The sequence below is a fragment of the Choloepus didactylus genome, chromosome 13 (genome assembly GCF_015220235.1).
Source record: "Choloepus didactylus isolate mChoDid1 chromosome 13, mChoDid1.pri, whole genome shotgun sequence".
Taxonomy (NCBI): domain Eukaryota; kingdom Metazoa; phylum Chordata; class Mammalia; order Pilosa; family Megalonychidae; genus Choloepus; species Choloepus didactylus.
The window spans coordinates 83,376,138-83,400,126 of NC_051319.1; the positions used below are offsets into that span (position 1 = coordinate 83,376,138).

Genomic DNA, 23,989 nt, shown 5'->3' on the forward strand with positions numbered 1-23,989 from the left:
AAGAAACAGATAGTCCCCTTCAGACCCAGTCCAAGGCGACCCTCCGGCTCTCCAAGGTCAGTCGTCACCCAAAGCCTCTGTCTGTTTTTTGGGGATGCGTACCTGTAGTGAGCAGTTCACACTCGCTACTTAAAACCCCAGTTGGAGCTCAGCTGAGCTATATTCGCTTGCTGGGAGAGAGCTTCTCTCTGGCACCACGAGGCTTTGCAGCTCAGGCTATGGGGGAGGGGTCTCACGACTTGGATCCACAGGTTTTACTTACAGATTTTATGCTGTGTTCTCGGGCATTCCTCCCAATTCAGGTTGGTGTATGACGAGTGGATGGTCTCGTTTGTCCCCCTGCAGTTATTCTGGATTATTTACTAGTTGTTTCTGGTTTTTTGTAGTTGTTCCAGGGGGACTACTTAGCTTCCACTCCTCTCTATGCCTCCATCTTGCCCCAAGTCCAGTTCGTAGTATTTTAACATTCTTTCATCAACAGTAACAAATGTACTATACCAATACTATGAGTCAATAATGGAGGGGGGTGGTTAGGGGTATGGGAGGATTTGAGTTTTCTTTTTTGTTTTTATTTACTTCATGGAATAATAAAAATGTTTTAAAAATTGAAAAAAAAAGTTAATCGTGATAATGGATGCATAGCTGTTTGATGGTACTGTGGGCAACTGACTGCATACTTTGGATGATTGTATGGTATGTGAACAATCTCAATAAAATTGAATTAAAAAAATAAAGTACTCTCAAGGAGAGATTTCAAATAGTTGAGAGGTCATTCTGGAGGTTACTTTTATGCATTATATAGATATCCCTTTTTAGTTTTTTGTGTATTGGAATAGCTAGAAGAAAATACCTGAAACTGTTGAACTGCAACCCAGTAGCCTTTATTCTTGAAGACGATTGTATAACTACATAGCTTATACTGTGTGACCACGTGACTGTGAAAACCTTGTGTCTCCCACTCCCTCTATCCAGTTTATGGACAGATGAACAGAAAAGTGAGGACAAAAATTAAATGAAAAATAAGGTGGGATGGGGGGATGGGATGTTTTAGGTGCTCTTTTTTACTTTTATTTTTATTCTTATTTTTTTAGGGGGGTATTGAAAATGTTCAAAAATTGATTGTGGTGATGAATGCACAACTATATGATGGTACTGTGAACAACTGATTGTAAACTGTGGATTACTGTATGGTATGTGACTATATCTCAATAAAACTGAATTAAAAAAAAACAGCTAGGAGAGACAAAGATGGTCATTATGTAATATAAAGGGGGCAGTTCAACAAGATGTAACGTATTATAAATATATATGCACCTAACAACAGAAACCCAAAATATATAAAGCAAATAATGACATATTTGAAGGGAGAAATTGATAATTATATATTAGTACCGGAAGACTTTAATATACCACTCTCAATAATGGATAGAACATCTAGTCAGAAGATCAATAAGGAAAAAGAAAAGCAAGCAACTAAAGATACAATGACAACTGAATGCAATAATTGATCCCAGATAGGATCTAACAAGGTCAGAGAAAAGGCTTTAAAGGACATTATTGGGAGATACGGAAAAATTGGAATATAGACTATAAACTTTATATCAATGTTAAATATCCTGAACTTGATCACTACACTTATGGTGGTTACTTAGATGAATATCCTTGTTCTTAGGAAATGCACATAGCAATAGTACATGTTCAAGGAGCATGATGTATATAACCTACACTCAGATGTTCAAAAAATGCATTGATAGATAGAAATACAGATAGACAGACGGATGGACATACAGACAGACAGATAGATGACGGATGGATAGATGGATGATTGAAAGATAGATAGACAATAGACAGAATGATATAGCAAATGTGGCAAAATGTTGAATTGGTGAATCTGGGTAAAGAAGGATAGGAATATGTTGAAGTTCCCCAGTTGGGGTTTGTATTGTTTTTGTAACTGTCCAGTAGGCTTGGAAGTATTTCAAAATAAAAAGTTAAAAAAAAAAAAAAAGGGAAAGCAGTAAAAAAACAAAAACAAAAAAAATGTTAAACAGAGTTGCTTAAACATTCAAGTTCCTTGAAATCTAGTAGATTCTTCAAAGAAATGGCATTAGTCTGAAAAATACCTTACATGAAAGTGTTAAGAGAAGGTGGGCTATTTGTTTCCTTGTAAAAATTGTGGGGAGAACTAGATTTTCAATGCATATTAATAATGGCAGATTGTCTTCTGAGGTAAATGTTGACACTTTTTTATTTCTCAGGTCTGTCTTACTTTTTGACTTTTTTTCTTTTGACAATTTTCAAACTATAGAGAAGTTGAAAAAAAAGTACAATCAACACATGTATAACCTTCACCTTGATTCACCAATTGTTAGCATTCTGTTACATTGCTTTCCCTCCTTCTTCTCTCTACTCTCTATAGATACATGTATATTATTATAATATATGTGTATATATATGATGTATAAACTTCTTTTGCTGAAGCATTTGAAAGTAGGCTGCAGATACTATGACTCTTTTCCCCAAGTCTATTCTTCTAAGAAGAAAGACATTCTCTTACACAACCACAATACCATTAACACACCTAAAAATATAAATATCAATATCATCCAATGGATTCATTTTCATCTATTACATTTGGTTTTATGTCTTTTTACTTTCTTTTAGTCTACCAAAGTCTCCCCACCTTTATTGGTTTTCATTATATTGATTTTTTTTTAAGAGTACAAGTCATTGTTCTTTTAGAATGTTCCATATTCTGACTGTTGCCCCATTATTAGGTTCAGGGCAAACATTTTGGCAAGAATACCATATAGGTTCTGTTCTGTATCACATCAAGAGACACATAATGTTATGTTGTCCCACTTGGTTAAAGTGATGACAGCCAGCTATCTCCACTGCAAAGGAAGTTTTCCCCTTTATAATCAGTAAGTATTCTATGGGGTGTTACTCTGAGATCATGTGAATATCCTGTTCACCAACTACCTTTCACCCAATGGTTTTAGAATCCATAGATGATCCTTGACTGAATCAATGACTTCTATGGAAGTGAAGCCCTTAAACAAATTTTTATTTATGTGTTGAGTCCAAAATATTTTTTGAGAGTATATCTCTGAAATTATTATGGAGGTCAATGGAAGAAAGATTTGATCTATAACTGTTTATATTATTTTCTACGCACTAGCTTTTTCATATGAATGTGTTAATTATAGGTCAAAGAAGTTTGGGAATGCTGTTTAGGCCCTACTTGCAAGCTACCACCAGCCTGTAAGTTCCACAAGAGGAATCACGACTGTTTTATTCATTCTGGCACATGGCACAAGGATGGTCCCCAATAAATATTTGCTGAATTAATGAATGAATGGCTCCAATAGGTATTACAAGACACCAAATATTTTTTCTAAAAGTAAGGTAAGTGAACGTGGTAGCTTGGAGTTAGGTACTCCAGAAAAACATGTTCTTGATTCACTCCTGTGGTTGTGAACCCATTGTAAACAGAACCTTTGGAAGATGTTCTTTTAGTTAAGGTGTGGACAACTGACTCAGAAGGGGTCTTAATCCTATTACTTGAGGTCTTAAGGGGAAGGCCACATGGAAAAAGCCACAGGAAAAGAAGCTGGAAATCAACAGAACCCAAAAGAGAAAAGAGAAGATGCCACCATGTGCATTGCCATGGGACAGAAAGGCCAAGGACCCAAGGATCACTGGCAGCCAGCTGCAGAATGCCACATTCTTCAGGGAGAAAATAACACCTTGCTGATGCCTGATTTTTGGACTTTTCCTATCCTCCAGACCATAAGCCAGTAAATTCCTGTTGTTAAGCCAACCCATTGTATGGTATTTGTTTTAGCAGCTAGGAAACTAAAGAGTGAATGAAAGCAGGAGGGAGCTATGCTGAAAATCATATTTAAGAAGTATTAGGAAAAAAGAAAACCTGTTTATGACCTTATAAAAAAATTACAGGGACTCCCTGGCAACGCAGGATATGACTCCCAGGGATGAATCTGGACCCAGCTTCGTGGGACTGAGAATATCTTCTTGACCAAAAGGGGGATGCAAAATGAAAAGAAATAAAGTTTCAGTGGCTGAGAGATATCAAATGGAGTCGAGAGGTCACTCTGGTGGACATTCTTATGCACTATATAGACAACACCTCTTAGGTTTTAATGTATTGGAATGGCTAGAAGTAAATACCTGAAACTATTGAACTCCAACCCAGCAGTCTGGACTCTTGAAGATGATTGTATAACAATGTAGCTTACAAGGGGTGACAGCGTGATTGTGAAAACCTTGTGGATACACTCCCTTTATCTAGTGTATGGATGGATGAGTAGAAAAATAGGGACAAAAACTGAATGAAAAATAGGGTGGGATGGGGGATGATTTGGGTGTTCTTTTTAACTTTTATCTTTTATTCTTATTCCGATTCTTTCTGATGTAAGGAAAATGTTCACAAATAGATTTGGGTGATGAATGCATGACTATATGATGGTACTGTGAACAGCTGATTGTACACCATGGATGATTATATGGTATGTAAATATATTTCAATAAAACTGAATTTAATTAAAAATGAATTACAGGGAAAGCTGAAAACAATTTGCCATGATCGACCATCACATGAGCCTCCAGAAGGACAGAATTAATTATTAGTTCAGGATCAGACCTTTGAAAGCATCTGTTGCTCCAGGAGCACAGTTCTTGTCAGGGTGAAATTTCAGAGCGAGTTTTCGATAAGCTTTCTTAAGCTCTTCATCACTGGCATTTCGTGAAATTCCCAGAATTTCATAGTAATTTCTGCATTTCTTGATCCTAAAAAAATCAGAAATATGTAGGTCTATAAAGGCTCCTTTTGTACAACTAACTGCAAAAGGTACGTCAGTCCTCCCTCCATTCTGTGAGCCCCAAAACAAAGTTAAAAGAAAATTGGTGAACACCTCAATGACAATTCATTATCAATATTCATTACTGTTAATGAATTGTCATTAACACTATTCCCCCACCCTGAGCTTAATGCCTTTCAAAGTACTTTCACATCTATTGTTTTATTCTTTCTACGTCCCTGCAAGTGGGTATAAATATGCTAAATCTCTACAAGGTGCAGTCTAAGGTCCTGAGGGATGAACCAAAGTATAGCAAAGTCAGAGAAAACATCTAGTCATCTTATAGATCTTCTTTCTCTTTTTTCCTTATGGGCATCTTTTTAAACTATGTTTTAAAAAGTTAATATATACACAGGGTAGAAAAAAACATCCAACAGTACTGAAGTGCATACACCGAAACATGTTCTGCATTCTCTGTCCCCATATCTCCACCCTTAAGAACAACTACTATCAGAAGTTTCCTGTGAACCCTAAATACAGAGAAAATATATACCTTACACCGTTTATGAAAATTAATTCAAAATGGTTCAAAGACATAAATATAAAAACCAAGACTATAAAACTCCTGGAAGAAAACAAAGGTTTAAATCCTTATGATCCAGGATTAGAAATGGTTTCTTAGATACAAAAAAGCACAAACAAAACATAGATAAACTGGACTTCAACAAAATTTAAAAGTTTTGCACTTCAAAATATACATCAAGAAAGTGAAAATACAACCTACAGAATGGGAGAAAATAAATTTTAAGAGTGTAAACGTTCTATGAAATCAAAAAGTTCAGGAACTTCTGTTCTAGTCTAAACCTTTATCCTCTACTTCTCATCTCTATATATTATGGCTCAATCTCCAAGACATATTGTTAGTTAAAAAAAATGTAGAAAGGTGTCTATAAAATGCTTCCATTTAGGTATTAAAAAATGGTGAGGTCTCTATAGATATATTTTCTCTGTTCATTGCTAATGTATAGAAATAGAATTGATTTTTGTATATTGATCTTGCATCTTGCAAGCTTGCTGAACTTATCTATTAGTCTTACAGGTTTGTGTGTGTGTGTGTGTGTATTCCTATGTACAAGATCATGTCACCTGTGAGTAGAGGTAGTTTTACTTCTTTTCAATCTGGTTGACTTTTATTTCTTTTTCTTGCCTAATTGCCTTAGCTAGAACTTCTAGTACAATATCAAATAGAAGTGGTGAGAACAGATATCCTCGTCTTGTTTCTGATCTTAGTGGAAAAGCATCCAGTCGTTCACCATTAATGTGACGTTAGTTATAGGGTTTTCTCCCCCAGTGTTCATAGTTTATTTGGTGATTTATTTAGTATAACACTTAGATAGTTTGTTGCATTGTTTATATGTAGATCTTCCTTTTTACACTATATGGCAATGTACACTACTCTGATACATATAGTACAAAAAATAAGATCCTCTAGAACAGTTATGCAGAAGACATGAAAAATAGGATTTACACATTGGAGCCCAGGATAAGACTGGGGAGAAAAAGACTAGGCATGTTAAATGAAAGAACCAGAAGTTATATAACACACAGTAAACCTACATTCTTCTGGTATGAAGGGCAACTGCAGCCTAATCAACATTGGCAGGAGTGGCAAATGGCAAAACCATTCTATCCTAGCCATTTTAGGGTAGTAAAATTATTTTATATAATCAGTTTAGGACTACACAAGATAAGTATCATCAAGCATCAGGATAAAGTGGTAGGGTTTTATGAAAAATTCTTATTTCTAACTTTAGGAAACTGATGTTTTTCTAGGTTATCTTAACATTACTGCATTATAATTATAGATCAGATAAAAAAAGGACAATAAGCACAACCCCCAACTAATATCCTGCTGTACCCTAGAGAGTGAAGTGATACAACATTAGAAGACTTTACAATTGAAGTTCTTTTTGGATCCCCTAAAGTATTTCTGTGCTCTTCTTCAAACAGGCCTCAGGAGTTAGAGTCATCTTTACAATATCTGAGATTCCATTTTGTCCCAAGATGCAAGGTACCTAAAGGAAGATGTCACCTTTTATTCCATAGAGATCCTTAATCATTATACTTCCTGCTCTATCAGCCAATGGCCCAGGAGGTATAGCCTCTTTGTTTGATCACCCATAAGCACTATAAACCACCTGTCTGTGAACCTTTCCATTTTTTCTAATTTTCATCAGTACCTAAATCAGGGTGCAGATTTTTCAGGAAGACAGCAGCAATGTGTATTCCACTACATACCATCACACCAGAGTCTCCATGCTCCCCAAGGACCCACCCATGCCAGCTTAATGGATGAACTCCGAGCCTCTCTCCCATTAGGTAATGGAACCAGGCTGAATTTAGACTGCAACCGCTTCCAATCACATGTTTTTTTTGGGAAAGCCACTTATTTTCCAAGCCATGTAGGTCAATATATCCACTGGATTGGAAACAACAAGCAACCTGCAGTGTAGGCTTATTACAACATTAGGAATGATGAATTTAAAGATGTTCATGCTATGGTGGATAAATTAAGACAGCTTTCTCTCTCTTGCTGATGTGTCCCAGCTGTAATAATAACCAGCTTGGAGTTTGCAACTGTATTAGTCTTTGCTAATTCTAAGGAAAAGGCTGCCCTGTTGAGGATACATCATCTCACCCTTCACATTGTCTTCAATGACGTCAACAAGAGCAAGTCCATCTGCCAAGTCCTTCATTAAGATACTGATGTCATGGGCCATGCCAACAGCACCCAACCCCAACAACTGTAATCTTATTCTGAGGGAGCTGTTCTTCCTTAAGAAGATTCTGAACCAGCTGATCTTCAGAGTTGCCTCAATGGACTTGGAACAGAAAGGAACCAGGATTTCAGACCTGAGCAGTATGAGCCCCAGTGGAATCTGGATTGGCAGCAAGTCTGACTAACTGTGCGTTTTTGATAGCTAGCCTTTATCAAATTGAGAAGGTTCCCTTTTATTCCTAGTTTGTTGAATGTTTTTATCATGAAAGGGTATTGGATTTTGTCAAATGCTTTTTCTGCTTCTATTGAGATGATCACATGGGGTTTTTTATTAATATGGTATATCACACTGATTTTCATGTTAAACCAACTTTACATTCCTTGGATAAATCCTACTTGGTCATGGTGTATGTTATAGATTTAATCATGTCCCCTGCAAAGACATGTTCATGCCCTAACCCCTGGTCCTGTGGATGTGAATTCATCTGTAAGTAGGACCTTTGAAGATGCTATTGGATGAGGCCAAACTAAATGAAGGTGGGCCTTCATCCAATATCCTGGAAGTCCTTATAAGCAGAGGAAACGTGGATACAGTCAATTTAGGAGAAGCTAGAGAAGGAGAGAGAGAGAGAGATCACCATGTGACAGAGACAGAGATGCACCTCAAGGATAGCCTGTAAGCCAGCACCAGAACATGTTTCTCTGGGAGAAAACATGGTCTGTGGATACCTTGATGTTGGACTTCTAGCCTCTGAACTGTGAGCCAACAAATTCCTGTTGTTTAAGCCAACTAGTGTGTGGTATTTGCCATAGCAACCCTGACAGTGTATAATCCTTTTTATATGTTGCTGGATTCAGTTCACCAGTATTTTGTTGAGGAGGATTTTAGCATGTATATTCATAAGAAGTATTGGTCTGTTGTTTACTTTCCTTGTGATATCTTTGGGTGTCTTTGGCATTAGGGTAAAATTGGCCTCATAGGATAGGTTGGAAAGTGTTCCTTTCTCTTCTATTTTTGGAAATGTCTGTGAAGGATTGGCATTAGTTCTTCTTCAAATATTTGGTAGAATTCACCAGTGAAGTCATCCTTTTGAGAGAAGTTTTAGTTTTGTTATTTTTTCCTTTTGAATTTTAATGACACTTACAGTTTTATTTAACAAATACTAAATGACTACTATATGCAAAGCACTATGCTAGGTACCATAAAAAATACAAAGATGAAGAAAGACACAGTCTCTGCCCACAAGGAGCATATAATCTAGTGAGGAAGACAAACAGATAAATATACAAATAACTAGAATACAAGGCAATAAACAAAAGTTTGGACAAGTGCTGAGTGTGGCCTCAGTTTAGTACTATGTAGTCTCAAGGTTCCAATTTGAAACACAGGTGATGTAGTGTTGGCTGCTTTGAAAATCCCATCTCAAGATGGGAAATTTCATCTTGACACTGGCATAACTGAAGTTTAAATTGTGGGAAGTTGTTTGATTACTAATTCAATCTTTTTAGTTGTAGGTCCATTCAGACTTTCTATTTTTTTTAATTCATTTTTATTGAGATATATTCATACACCATGCAGTCATACAAAGTGTACATTCAGTTGTTCACAGTACCATTATATAGTTGTGCGTTCATCACCAAAATTAATTTTTGAACATTTTCATTACCACATACACACAAATAATAAGAATAAAAATTAAAGTGAAGAAGAACACGGGGTGCCTTCCCCCTCCCCCCCATTTTTCTACTCATCCATCTATACACTGGACAGAGGGAGTGTGGTCCATATGGCTTTCCCAATCACATTGTCACCCCTCATAAGCTACATTGTTATACAATTGTCTTCAAGATTCATGGGTTCTGGGTTGTAGTTTGATAGTTTCAGGTATTTACTGCTAGCTATTCCAATTCATTAGAAAGTAAAAAGGGCTGTCTGTATTGTGCGTAAGAGTGCCCACCAGAGTGACCTCTCGGCTCCTTTTAGAATCTCTCAGCCACTGAAGCTTATTTCATTTCCTTTCACATCCCTCTTTTGGTCAAGAAGATGTTCTCCATCCCATGATGCCGGGTCTAGATTCCTCCCCGGGAGTCATATTCCATGTTGCCAGGGAGATTTACTCCCCTGGGTGTCAGATCCCACGTAGAGGGAAGGGCAGTGATTTCACCTGCCAAGTTGGCTTAGCTAGAGGGGAGGGCCACATCTGAGCAATAAAGAGGCATTCGGGAGGAGGCTCTTAGGCACAATTATAGGCAGGCCTAGCCTCTCCTTTGCAGCCACAGTCTTGCCAAGGGCAAGTCCTGTGGTAGAGGGCTCAGCCCATCAAACCACCAGTCTGCTATGTCTGTGAGCACATCAGCAACCATCGAGGTAGGGAAGCCCAACACCCCTGCATTCTCCATCAGCTCCTCAAGGGGGCTCTGCATATTTTTTTCTTTTTTTTTTTTTAAATTAACTCTTTTTTTAAACTATATAAAAAAAATTAAAAAAAAAATACAATAAAAAAACATTTCAAACAAACCACAACAAGGGAGTGAGAAAAAGACAACTAATCTAAAATAACTATTTTACTTTCAACATGTTCCTACTCTGCCCCAAGAAAATAACCTAATATAGCAACATTTCTGTGAACTTATTTCTTGAGTCAGTTTCAGTGGTTTGTGAATTTGTCCATTTCATCTAGGTTATCTAATTTTGGCATATAATTGTTCATAGTATTCTCTTATAATTTTTTTATTTCTGTAAGATCAGTAGGTGATGTTCCCTCTTTCATTCTTAATTTTACTAATTTGAGTCCTCTCTCTTCTTGGTCAGTTTAGCTAATGTTTGTCAATTTTGTTGATCTTTCAAAGAACCCACTTTTGGTTTCATTATTTTCTCCATTGTTTTTCTATTCTCTTTTTCATTGAGTTCCATTCTATAGTATTTCCTTCATTCCACTTGCTTTGGGTTTGGTTTGTTCCTCTTTTTCTAGTTTCTTAAAGTTGAAGATTAGGTTATTGATTTGAGATCTTTCTTCCTTTTTTTAATATAGACATTTACAGCTAAAAATTTCTCTCTAAGCACTGATTTAGCTGCATCCCATAAGTTTTAGTATGTTTTCATTTTCATTCATCTAATCTCCCTTGTGATTTCTTCTTTGACCCATTTGTTATTTAGAAGTCTGTTATTTAATTTCCGCATATTTGTGAATTTCCCATATTCCCTTTGTTACTGACTTCAGAGAACATATTTTATATGGTTTCAATCCTTTTAAATTTATTGAGGTTTGTTTTATGGCCCAACATAGGGTCTTTCCTGGAGAATGTTTCATGTGTACTTGAGAAGAATGCGTATTCTGTTGTTGTGTGCTCTATAGACATCTGTTAGGTCTAATTGGTTTTCCCTGCCTGTCAAAGTGGAAGCAGGGGGATTAGCTCAGATTGCACCATAATACTCCATTTCCACCCAGTCTTCTCTTTGAAGTCCAGGCACTATTGTGCTTTAATAATAATAATAATAATAATAGCAGCCAATACTTAAACAACACATCCTCTGTACCAGGTATTGTTCTAAGTACTTTACATAAAATCACTCATTTAATCTTAACACAGGCTTACCTTTGTACCCCAAGCAGCTGCTCCTCGGTGTAGGTGGCACTTCCTTCACCCTGCCGGGTCTGATACCATTCATTCTCAGACTTCTTTTCCTTCTGTGCCTTCATGCAGTTATAGCAGCCACAGGAGTCATGACTCTCAGGAGGTCTGTCTTCTGGGTATTTGTTTCTTCTAACTGCATCAAAGTAAGCTGCAAAGCAATAATAGCCCCTCCATTAGGCCTCACTCTGACCCTGTAAATCAGCTTTGGAAGACTGCTGTAGGCATCAACAGGTGAATATGAGGGTCAGGCTATGGGACATCGTACTGACTTTTAAGCATCCATATAAAGCTGAATAAGACATCTTCCCTGAAAACACAATACAGGAAATATGGTAGGCAACCAAGAAAAATGTATAAATGCCAGAAATAAGAAGCATAATAATATCCACCAAACCTACAGTGGCCAGTCAGCAAATAATCTTGAATCAGACCATATAAGGGGCTCAAGATGCATCTCTCTCCAATACCCTGCCTTTAGTGTAGGGCAAGGGGAAGCCTATTTCTTCTCTGTGGTTCATGGTCAGAAGTGCAATTGCTCATAAAATAATTTTGTTGCTGTTGCAATGCCTCCCACCACAAAGATTTAAAGTAGAGATGAATTCAGTTCTTTTAAATTAACAGTTATGGAACTAATATGTATGGAACACTTGGACAGACAGATCAATGGGGATATATGGGTAAGAGCTAATCCTGATGACAAAGAGGTTATAATCTAATGGAGAAGATTTAATTAATCACAATGCCCACAGAATGTAAAGAGGGCCACAAACATTGAAGTCAGAAAGGGCAGAGGACTCAAGTCTTGTCTGGAGGTCCTGGGAAAAGCTTTAAAAGCATGATCAGAGTTTGCGGAGGCGGGGCAAGATGGCGGACTGGTGAGCTGTATGTTTTAGTTACTCCTCCAGGAAAGTAGGTAGAAAGCCAAGAACTGCGTGGACTGGACACCACAGAGCAATCTGACTTTGGGCATACTTCATACAACACTCATGAAAACGTGGAACTGCTGAGATCAGCGAAATCTGTAAGTTTTTGCGGCCAGGGGACCCGCGCCCCTCCCTGCCAGGCTCAGTCCCATGGGAGGAGGGGCTGTCAGCTCCGGGAAGGAGAAGGGAGAACTGCAGTGGCAGCCCTTATCGGAAACTCATTCTACTGATCCAAACTCCAACAATAGATAGACTGAGACCAGACACCAGAGAATCTGAGAGCAGCCAGCCCAGCAGAGAGGAGACAGGCATAGAAAAGAAACAACACGAAAAACTCCAAAATAAAAGCGGAGGATTTTTGGAGTTCTGGTGAACATAGAAAGGGGAAGGGCAGAGCTCAGGCCCTGAGGCGCATATGCAAATCCTGAAGAAAAGCTGATCTCTCTGCCCTGTGGACCTTTCCTTAATGGCCCTGGTTGCTTTGACTCTTAGTATTTCAATAACCCATTAGATCTCTGAGGAGGGCCCCCTTTTTTTTTTTTAATCCTTTTTTCTTTTTCTAAAACAATTACTCTAAGAAGCCCAATACAGAAAGCTTCAAAGACTTGCAATTTGGGCAGGTCAAGTCAAGAGCAGAACTAAGAGAGCTCTGAGACAAAAGGCTGAGAAAATTCACTAAACACCATAACTTCCCAAGAAAAGGGGGGTGTCTGCTCACAGCCATCATCCTGGTGGACAGGAAACACTCCTGCCCATCGCCAGCCCCATAGCCCAGAGCTGCCCCAGACAACCCAGTGTGACGGAAGTGCTTCAAATAACAGGCACACACCACAAAACTGGGCGTGGACATTAGCCTTCCCTGCAACCTCAGCTGATTGTCCCAGAGTTGGGAAGGTGGAGCAGTGTGAATTAACAAAGCCCCATTCAGCCATCATTTCAGCAGACTGGGAGCCTCCCTACACAGCCCAGCAGCCCAGAACTGCCCTGGGGGGACGGCACTCACCTGTGACATAGCACAGTCATCCCTCAACAGAGGACCCGGGGTGCACAGCCTGGAAGAGGGGCCCACTTGCAAGTCTCAGGAGCCATACTCCAATACCAAGGACTTGTGGGTCAGTGGCAGAGACAAACTGTGGCAGGACTGAACTGAAGGATCAGACTATTGCAGCAGCTTTAAAACTCTAGGATCACCAGGGAGATTTGATTGTTAGGGCCACACCCCCTCCCTGACTGCCCAGAAACACGCCCTATATACAGGGCAGGCAACACCAACTACACACGCAAGCTTGGTACACCAATTGGACCCCACAAGACTCACTCCCCCACTCACCAAAAAGGCTAAGCAGGGGAGAACTGGCTTGTGGAGAACAGGTGGCTCGTGGACGCCACCTGCTGGTTAGTTAGAGAAAGTGTACTCCACGAAGCTGTAGATCTGATAAATTAGAGATAAGGACTTCAATTGGTCTACAAATCCTAAAAGAACCCTATCAAGTTCAGCAAATGCCACGAGGCCAAAAACAACAGAAAATTATAAAGCATATGAAAAAAACAGACGATATGGATAACCCAAGCCCAAGCACCCAAATCAAAAGACCAGAAGAGACACAGCACCTAGAGCAGCTACTCAAAGAACTAAAGATGAACAATGAGACCATAGTACGGGATACAAAGGAAATCAAGAAGACCCTAGAAGAGCATAAAGAAGACATTGCAAGACTAAATAAAAAAATGGATGATCTTATGGAAATTAAAGAAACTGTTGACCAAATTAAAAAGATTCTGGACACTCATAGTACAAGACTAGAGGAAGTTGAACAACGAGTCAGTGACCTGGAAGATGACAGAATGGAAAATGAAAGCATAAAAGAAAGAATGGGGAAAAAAATTGAAAAAATCGAAATGGATCTCAGGGATATGATAGATAATATGAAACGTCCAAATATAAGACTCATTGGTGTCCCAGAAGGGGAAGAAAAGGGTAAAGGTCTAGGAAGAGTATTCAAAGAAATTGTTGGGGAAAAATTCCCAAATCTTCTAAACAACATAAATACACAAATCATAAATGCTCAGCGAACTCCAAATAGAATAAATTCAAATAAACCCACTCCGAGACATATACTGATCACACTGTCAAACACAGAAGAGAAGGAGCAAGTTCTGAAAGCAGCAAGAGAAAAGCAATTCACCACATACAAAGGAAACAGCATAAGACTAAGTAGTGACTACTCAGCAGCCACCATGGAGGCAAGAAGGCAGTGGCACCATATATTTAAAATTCTGAGTGAGAAAAATTTCCAGCCAAGAATACTTTATCCAGCAAAGCTCTCCTTCAAATTTGAGGGAGAGCTTAAATTTTTCACAGACAAACAAATGCTGAGAGAATTTGCTAACAAGAGACCTGCCATACTGGAGATACTAAAGGGAGCCCTACAGACAGAGAAACAAAGAAAGGACAGAGAGACTTGGAGAAAGGTTCAGTACTAAAGAGATTCGGTATGGGTACAATAAAGGATATTAATAGACAGAGGGGAAAAATATGACAAACATAAACCAAAGGATAAGATGGCTGATTCAAGAAATGCCTTCACGGTTATAACGTTGAATGTCAATGGATTAAACTCCCCAATTCAAAGATATAGATTCGCAGAATGGATCAAAAAAAATGAACCATCAATATGTTGCATACAAGAGACTCATCTTAGACACAGGGACACAAAGAAACTGAAAGTGAAAGGATGGAAAAAAATATTTCATGCAAGCTACAGCCAAAAGAAAGCAGGTGTAGCAATATGAATCTCAGATAAAATAGACTTCAAATGCAGGGATGTTTTGAGAGACAAAGAAGGCCACTACATACTAATAAAAGGGGCAATTCAGCAAGAAGAAATAACAATCGTAAATGTCTATGCACCCAACCAAGGTGCCACAAAATACATGAGAGAAACACTGGCAAAACTAAAGGAAGCAATTGATGTTTCCACAATAATTGTGGGAGACTTCAACACATCACTCTCTCCTATAGATAGATCAACCAGACAGAAGACCAATAAGGAAATTGAAAACCTAAACAATCTGATAAATGAATTAGATTTAACAGACATATACAGGACATTACATCCCAAATCACCAGGATACACATACTTTTCTAGTGCTCACGGAACTTTCTCCAGGATAGATCATATGCTGGGACATAAAACAAGCCTCAATAAATTTAAAAAGATTGAAATTATTCAAAGCACATTCTCTGACCACAATGGAATACAATTAGAAGTCAATAACCATCAGAGACTTAGAAAATTCACAAATACCTGGAGGTTAAACAACACACTCCTAAACAATCAGTGGGTTAAAGAAGAAATAGCAAGAGAAATTGCTAAATATATAGAGACGAATGAAAATGAGAACACAACATACCAAAACCTATGGGATGCAGCAAAAGCAGTGCTAAGGGGGAAATTTATAGCACTAAACGCATATATTAAAAAGGAAGAAAGAGCCAAAATCAAAGAACTAATGGATCAACTGAAGAAGCTAGAAAATGAACAGCAAACCAATCCTAAACCAAGTAGAAGAAAAGAAATAACAAGGATTAAAGCAGAAATCAATGACATAGAGAACAAAAAAACAATAGAGAGGATAAATATCACCAAAAGTTGGTTCTTTGAGAAGATCAACAAGAGTGACAAGCCCCTAGCTAGACTGACAAAATAAAAAAGAGAGAAGACCCATATAAACAAAATAATGAATGAAAAAGGTGACATAACTGCAGATCCTGAAGAAATTAAAAAAATTATAAGAGGATATTATGAACAACTGTATGGCAACAAACTGGATAATGTAGAAGAAATGGACAATTTCCTGGAAACATATGAACAACCTAGACTGACCAGAGAAGAAATAGAAGACCTCAACCAACCCATCACAAGCAAAGAGATCCAATCAGTCATCAAAAATTTCCCACAAATAAATGCCCAGGGCCAGATGGCTTCACAGGGGAATTCTACCAAACTTTCCAGAAAGAACTGACACCAAACTTACTCAAACTTTCAAAACATTGAAGAAAATGGAACACTACCTAACTCATTTTATGAAGCTAACATCAATCTAATACCAAAACCAGGCAAAGATGCTACAAAAAAGGAAAACTACCGGCCAATCTCCCTAATGAATATAGATGCAAAAATCCTCAACAAAATACTTGCAAATCGAATCCAAAGACACATTAAAAAAATCATACACCATGACCAAGTGGGGTTCATTCCAGGCATGCAAGGATGGTTCAACATAAGAAAATCAATCAATGTATTACAACACATTAACAAGTCAAAAGGGAAAAATCAATTGATCATCTCAATAGACGCTGAAAAAGCATTTGACAAAATCCAACATCCGTTTTTGATAAAAACACTTCAAAAGGTAGGAATTGAAGGAAACTTCCTCAACATGATAAAGAGCATATATGAAAAACCCACAGCCAGCATAGTACTCAATGGTGAGAGACTGAAAGCCTTCCCTCTAAGATCAGGAACAAGACAAGGATGCCCGCTGTCACCACTGTTATTCAACATTGTGCTGGAAGTGCTAGCCAGGGCAATCCGGCAAGACAAAGAAATAAAAGGCATCCAAATTGGAAAAGAAGTAAAACTGTCATTGTTTGCAGATGATATGATCTTATATCTAGAAAACCCTGAGAAATCGACGATACAGCTACTAGAGCTAATAAACAAATTTAGCAAAGTAGCGGGATACAAGATTAATGCACATAAGTCAGTAATGTTTCTATATGCTAGAAATGAACAAACTGAAGAGACACTCAAGAAAAAGATACCATTTTCAATAGCAACTAAAAAAATCAAGTACCTAGGAATAAACTTAACCAAAGATGTAAAAGACCTATACAAAGAAAACTACACAACTCTACTAAAAAAAATAGAAGGGGACCTTAAAAGATGTAAAAATATTCCATGTTCATGGATAGGAAGGCTAAATGTCATTAAGATGTCAATTCTACCCAAACTCATCTACAGATTCAATGCAATCCCAATCAAAATTTCAACAACCTACTTTGCAGACTTGGAAAAGCTAGTTATCAAATTTATTTGGAAAGGGAAGATGCCTCGAATTGCTAAAGACACTCTAAAAAAGAAAAACGAAGTGGGAGGACTTACACTCCCTGACTTTGAAGCTTATTATAAAGCCACAGTTGCCAAAACAGCATGGTACTGGCACAAAGATAGACATATAGATCAATGGAATCGAATTGAGAATTCAGAGATAGACCCTCAGATCTATGGCCGACTGATCTTTGATAAGGCCCCCAAAGTCACTGAACTGAGTCATAATGGTCTTTTCAACAAATGGGGCTGGGAGAGTTGGATATCCATATCCAAAAGAATGAAAGAGGACCCCTACCTCACACCCTACACAAAAATTAACTCAAAATGGACCAAAGATCTCAATATAAAAGAAAGTACCATAAAACTCCTAGAAGATAACGTAGGAAAACATCTTCAAGACCTTGTATTAGGTGGCCACTTCCTAGACTTTACACCCAAAGCACAAGCAACAAAAGAGAAAATAGATAAATGGGAACTCCTCAAGCTTAGAAGTTTCTGCACCTCAAAGGAATTTCTCAAAAAGGTAAAGAGGCAGCCAACTCAATGGGAAAAAATTTTTGGAAACCATGTATCTGACAAAAGACTGATATCTTGCATATATAAAGAAATCCTACAACTCAATGACAATAGTACAGATAGCCCAATTATAAAATGGGCAAAAGATATGAAAAGACAGTTCTCTGAAGAGGAAATACAAATGGCCAAGAAACACATGAAAAAATGTTCAGCTTCACTAGCTGTTAGAGAGATGCAAATTAAGACCACAATGAGATACCATCTAACACCGGTTAGAATGGCTGCCATTAAACAAACAGGAAACTACAAATGCTGGAGGGGATGTGGAGAAATTGGAACTCTTATTCATTGTTGGTGGGACTGTATAATGGTTCAGCCACTCTGGAAGTCAGTCTGGCAGTTCCTTAGAAAACTAGATATAGAGTTACCATTCGATCCAGCGATTGCACTTCTCGGTATATACCCGGAAGGTCGGAAAGCAGTGACATGAACAGATATCTGCACGCCAATGTTCATAGCAGCATTATTCACAATTGCCAAGAGATGGAAACAACCCAAATGTCCTTCAACAGATGAGTGGATAAATAAAATGTGGTATATACACATGATGGAATACTACGCGGCAATAAGAAGGAACGATCTCATGAAACATATGACAACATGGATGAACCTTGAAGACATAATGCTGAGCCAAATAAGCCAGGCACAAAAAGAGAAATATTATATGCTACCACTAATGTGAACTTTGAAAAATGTAAAACAAATGGTTTATAATGTAGAATGTAGGGGAACTAGCAATAGAGAGCAATTAAGGAAGGGGGAACAATAATCCAAGAAGAACAGATAAGCTATTTAACGTTCTGGGGATGCCCAGGAATGACTATGGTCTGTTAATTTCTGATGGATATAGTAGGAACAAGTTCACAGAAATGTTGCTATATTATGTAACTTTCTTGGGGTAAAGTAGGAACATGTTGGAAGTTAAGCAATTATCTTAGGTTAGTTGTCTTTTTCTTACTCCCTTGTTATGGTCTCTTTGAAATGTTCTTTTATTGTATGTTTGTTTTCTTTTTAACTTTTTTTCATACAGTTGATTTAAAAAAGAAGGGAAAGTTAAAAAAAAAAAAAAAAGAAAAACAAGGAAAAAAAAAGATGTAGTGCCCCCTTGAGGAGCCTGTGGAGAATGCAGGGGTATTGGCCTACCCCACCTCCATGGTTGCTAACATGACCACAGACATAGGGGACTGGTGGTTTGATGGGTTGAGCCCTCTACCATAAGTTTTACCCTTGGGAAGACGGTTGCTGCAAAGGAGAGGCTAGGCCTCCCTATGGTTGTGCCTAAGAGCCTCCTCCCGAATGCCTCTTTGTTGCTCAGATGTGGCCCTCTCTCTCTGGCTAAGCCAACTTGAAAGGTGAAATCACTGCCCTCCCCTCTACGTGGGATCAGACACCCAGGGGAGTGAATCTCCCTGGCAACGTGGAATACGACTCCCGGGGAGGAATTTAGACCCGGCATCGTGGGACGGAGAACATCTTCTTGACCAAAAGGGGGATGTGAAAGGAAATGAAATAAGCTTCAGTGGCAGAGAGATTCCAAAAGGAGCCGAGAGGTCACTCTGGTGGGCACTCTTACGCACACTTTAGACAACCCTTTTTAGGTTCTAAAGAATTGGGGTAGCTGGTGGTGGATACCTGAAACTATCAAACTACCACCCAGAACCCATGAATCTCGAAGACAGTTGTATAAAAGTGTAGCTTATGAGGGGTGACAATGGGATTGGGAAAGCCATAAGGACCACACTCCCCTTTGTCTAGTTTATGGATGGATGAGTAGAAAAATAGGGGAAGGAAACAAACAGACAAAGGTACCCAGTGTTCTTTTTTACTTCAATTGCTCTTTTTCATTCTAATTATTATTCTTGTTATTTTTGTGTGTGTGCTAATGAAGGTGTCAGGGATTGATTTAGGTGATGAATGTACAACTATGTAATGGTACTGTAAACAATCGAAAGTACGATTTGTTTTGTACGACTGTGTGGTATGTGAATATATCTCAATAAAATGAAGATAAAAAATAAATAAATAAAAGCATGATCAAACAACCACATTCTTCTTCTGCTTAATATTCCTCAGTGACTAACCACTACCCCTTGTCCAAACTTTATGGGTCCTTGCCTTCCTCTCTAGCTTCGTATCTCCCCAAATGCACCTTGGCAGTCTATGCTTTGCCCCACCAAGCACCTTTCACCTCAGCAATATTTTATTTTTTCTCTGTGCCTTTGTATATGCTGTTCCCTCTGCCTGGAACATTCTTCCTCTCAGTCGGCCTGGCTAATTCCAATGTTTCATTCATGACGTCATATGTGACACTTCCTCCATAAGACCTCCTCTGGCATCCAATTGTTAGGTGCCTTAGCAGTGTGCTACCAAACCCCCTGACCTTGCTGTGTATCCCAGGACTTATCAGCCCTGCTTTATAATTGCCTATTTATCCATTAAACTCCCTTAGTGGATTGAGAGTTCTGTGACCTCAGAGGCCCTTATCTGCCAAATCTCTGCTGCACCTCCAGACTCCACATAGTATAGGGCACATAATAGGTGTTGGATAATATTTTTTTACCTGACTGTAGGAATGGGGCAGGAATCAATGGCCTTTCCAGAATAGAAAAGACTGGCTTATCCATCCTGATGCAGGCGGGGGAGACAAGACCACCTAAGGGCTGAGGGTCAGGTGGCCCAGTTTGCTGGGTAAGGAAGCTGCAGCAGATGGCAGCACCCAACTGGTCTCTAATCACCCCACCCCTGTGCGACAGAGGCCGAACACCGCGGGATCTGGGCGGGGTACGGAGGGGCGGGGCTGGGGGCCGCAGGCAACAAGTCGTCTCTGGTGACTCTGGACTCCAGCCGGCCCCCAGTTCGGGCTAAAGCTCCTGGACTTCCGGGCCAGGACCCCTGCCCTAGACAGGCCCCCATCCTATTCGGAACCCTTCTCAGGCTCAGCATCTTCTCACAGGCCTCCATCTCTCATCTCAGGCCCAGGAGTTCAGGCTTTATGCGCTTTCAAGAGCCCCATCCCTGATCTCTCCCGAACCCCGGCCCTCTCCCACCCTCCGACCAGGACGGTACCTTCGGTCCAGCGCTCCCCGTTGCCCAGAGTCGCCGACATATCGGTTCCCTGTCAGCAGGTCTGCCAGGCCACCCCGGTGCCCGAGGCTGAAAGGAAAGGGGGCGCGGAGCGCGGGGCATGCTGGGCATTGTAGTCCGGCCCGTACAGACTGGGGGACGCGCAAGGGCACGGACTACAACTCCCAGCAGGCACCGCGCGAGGGGCCTTGGGAGATGCAGAAGTGTAAATCGGTACGACCCTGGGGTGGGCGTGAAGGTGGGGGTCGGGGGCTGTGGAGGTGAGTTGCTGCTAACTGACTGCTGTTCGGCTACTGGCTCACGATAGGAAACTGTGGTAACTGCAGACCGCGCTTTTCTCCATCTGTATAGTGAGGAGCGTGGCTTAAGACCCTCCTACCCGTGGGGACGTTCAAGGAGGTGCACCCGATGTCCTGCCTGAAAAAGACTTCGCAAATTACAGGCTAAAGGGTGACAGTATGACTAATATTCTTTTCAGGGATGCCTTTTTGAAAAATATTCTAAAGCCTGTTCTGTGCAGTCTGTGCAAGGCTCTGGAAATTGAGATGGTATGGGGGTTGGCAACCCAGCCCCGGGAGCTTAAGGGTTAAGAAAATCAGGAAAGTGTGGTAGATTTAAGGGGTTAAGTGGGCAGCCTGGGCACAGACTCCAGTCACAGACAGTGTCCTTAGAGGGGCTGTGAGGGGTGAAGTAGAGAAAGAAGAAAAAGGCTAGTCTTGTGTCGGGCATTAGAGTCCCCTCTGCTTTTCTTATCCTTCTTTCCCATCCTGCTCTGAAGCCCAAATGAACCTTTTCCCGTTTCTTCCAGACCCGTCCTTCTCTTAACCCATTCCCTTTCTGTCTGAAGGACCAGGCTTTAGGGGATTAGTGAAAAGGAAATATTCTTGTAGATTCCCACCCAGGTTTGCATGGAGGCAGAGTACTATGGAGTAAGTGTGTTAGAGCACTGTAGAGGGTAACTGAATTAAGAAAGAGTACAATGAATAATAGCGCTGCTTAGAAGCAGAGTCCAGGTTCAAGGATTCTAGGCAAGATTTGGGAAGCTGGGGCCTCTTGCAGTCTCTGGGACCTCAGCATCCTCTCCTCTCCTCATCCTCTGAAACCTCACCCCCTTCTTTTCTAGAATTTATTCATTTAATTCTAGGTCAGCAAAAAAGTGGTTCAACATTGCCACCTTCTCAGATACTGCCATGCAAAGGTACCCTTCATTTGCACCTAAATTAATACTCTGGATGAAGTTTTCTGTGACTGTAGCACCAGGACTAATGTAGAATCCCAAACTCAACATCTAGAACACTTCTGTGCCAGTTTTTGCTTGAGCTCACAAACCACTCAACAAAAGCTATTTCCACTGTCCAATTCAGACTCTCTGTTCTGTAGAAGAGGAAACTGTGGGCTCAAAGGGTGCTGGGGGATGGTAACCAATGGGTAGAATGAAAGAGTTACTGGGCAGGAGATAAGGGAAGAGAAATTAGGATCTTGGAGGTAGTTCTCAAAGAGAAGGAGATAGGTATAGAAAGAAGTTCTGAGAGGATAGAAAGGAGAGGATCCGTAGACCTAGGGGGAGAGTGTGAGCCACATAATGTTCTGCTAGCAGATTCAAATAGAATTTATTAGTGTTAGCCTGGTTTTGGGAAATTGTGTGTAAGAATAAATGTGTCCTGCAGTGATCCTTCATCTGCTAAATCATTTTATCTAGGGACAGCCTCAGGTTTCTATCAGTATTCCATACTTACTTTTAAAAATATTGGTTGAACCGTAGTGAGTTTTTGCTGACGATACTGAGGTTTGCCGTGTGCCCTATGTGATTGAAATGTTGAACCTGCCCCATCCAGCCCTGGAAGAAAGATAGTGAGTAAGTTATCCGCCTATCTGACTGGGCCTGTGTGCCTGAGCTGGTTTGTTGGTTGCCCTCCCACAGGACAGGGTAAGAAATGAGAGAAGAACCCTCTTCAAAGCCACCCCACCCCCATCACCCCTTCCTGCTTTAGGACCATGCAGTCGAAGGAAGCTGTCTTATAAATGGCCACCATCCTGTTGTCTAGACATCAAGGAAGGGACATGGTCTCATGGAAGCTGCAGGGCTGCAGAAGGCTGCACTCAGATTTCCTGTCAGAGCTGGGGTCTTGTATTTGCATAAATTATAGGCTCCCTCAGCAGCATAATTCAGCCTTGAGTTTACCCTGGACCCCTTCCCAAAGGATAGAGTCACATCGCAAAAGGACCTCAACATGGCTAATGTCAGGGTAAAAATTCTTTAGTCTCGAACATATTAATACCAGTTCATCCCCTCTCCTCACTCCCCCAACCCCCACCACGTAAATAAATACCTTGTGACTAGCAGCTCATATTTGCACGACATTGTCAGAAGTCAGGGGAAAGTTTGTGGCTTTAGAATGGAGACCTCAATTGAGTTACTTAGAGTGAAACTCATGTCCTTAAACTGATTATCCAGTATGATAAGCAGCTCAACTAAGTACCCATGGCAGTCAGAATAACATTAAGAATTCAAACAGAATCCAGTACTTGTAGACATTGTTGTGTCATCTAGAGAGTTCTATCCCAGTGACTGATTTTTGTACTAGAATTGTGATGTGGTTTAAGTCAAATATACCTGAGTTTGTTTGTTTGTTTTAATACTGTAATATTGCTATTGTAGGTTAGGTATTCCAGGAAGTAGAGTCTGAGACCCTGTGATTTGCATGCCAAGGGTTTATTGTTCATGGGAACAGCTGTGAGGGGTGAGGGATGCAGGATTGAGCATAGGAAGAAATTGAAGGGGTCGAGGTCTTTAGCTCCATCCCATCCCCCAGCAAATTAGACACAGGCTGTCTGGGGTGGGGAGGGTGCATAACCTTGGGGGAGACAACTGCCTTCAGCAGGTGTCCTCAGCAGCCAACATTCCCAGCAGCTGGAGGAATAAGTGCCTCGATCCTGAAGTGGGATCTGGAGGGTGATGTCCACCTTGCTATGATTGCCAACTTTTATTTCTTGAGCATTCCCACATTTATTATTCCATTTCACCTACCTGGTATCCTCCTGTGAGGTAGTATG

At 40.0% G+C, this 23,989-nt stretch overlaps 1 protein-coding gene across 2 annotated transcripts in view; it reads right to left on the reverse strand.

Annotated features, from left to right (window-relative positions):
* The window catches only part of DNAJC18 (DnaJ heat shock protein family (Hsp40) member C18), a 47,132-nt gene extending 26,093 nt beyond the window's left edge, over nucleotides 1–21,039 (reverse strand). For both annotated transcript variants that reach the window (XM_037801423.1, XM_037801422.1), the window contains exons 1-3: nucleotides 20,918–21,039; nucleotides 11,197–11,383; nucleotides 4,664–4,809 (exon numbers count right to left, since the gene is read on the reverse strand). In XM_037801423.1, coding sequence (XP_037657351.1) covers nucleotides 4,664–4,809; nucleotides 11,197–11,383; nucleotides 20,918–20,957 — 373 coding nt within the window. In that variant the 5' untranslated portion in view covers nucleotides 20,958–21,039. The remainder of the gene's footprint in view (nucleotides 1–4,663; nucleotides 4,810–11,196; nucleotides 11,384–20,917) is intronic.
* Between the last annotated feature and the right edge of the window lie 2,950 nt (nucleotides 21,040–23,989).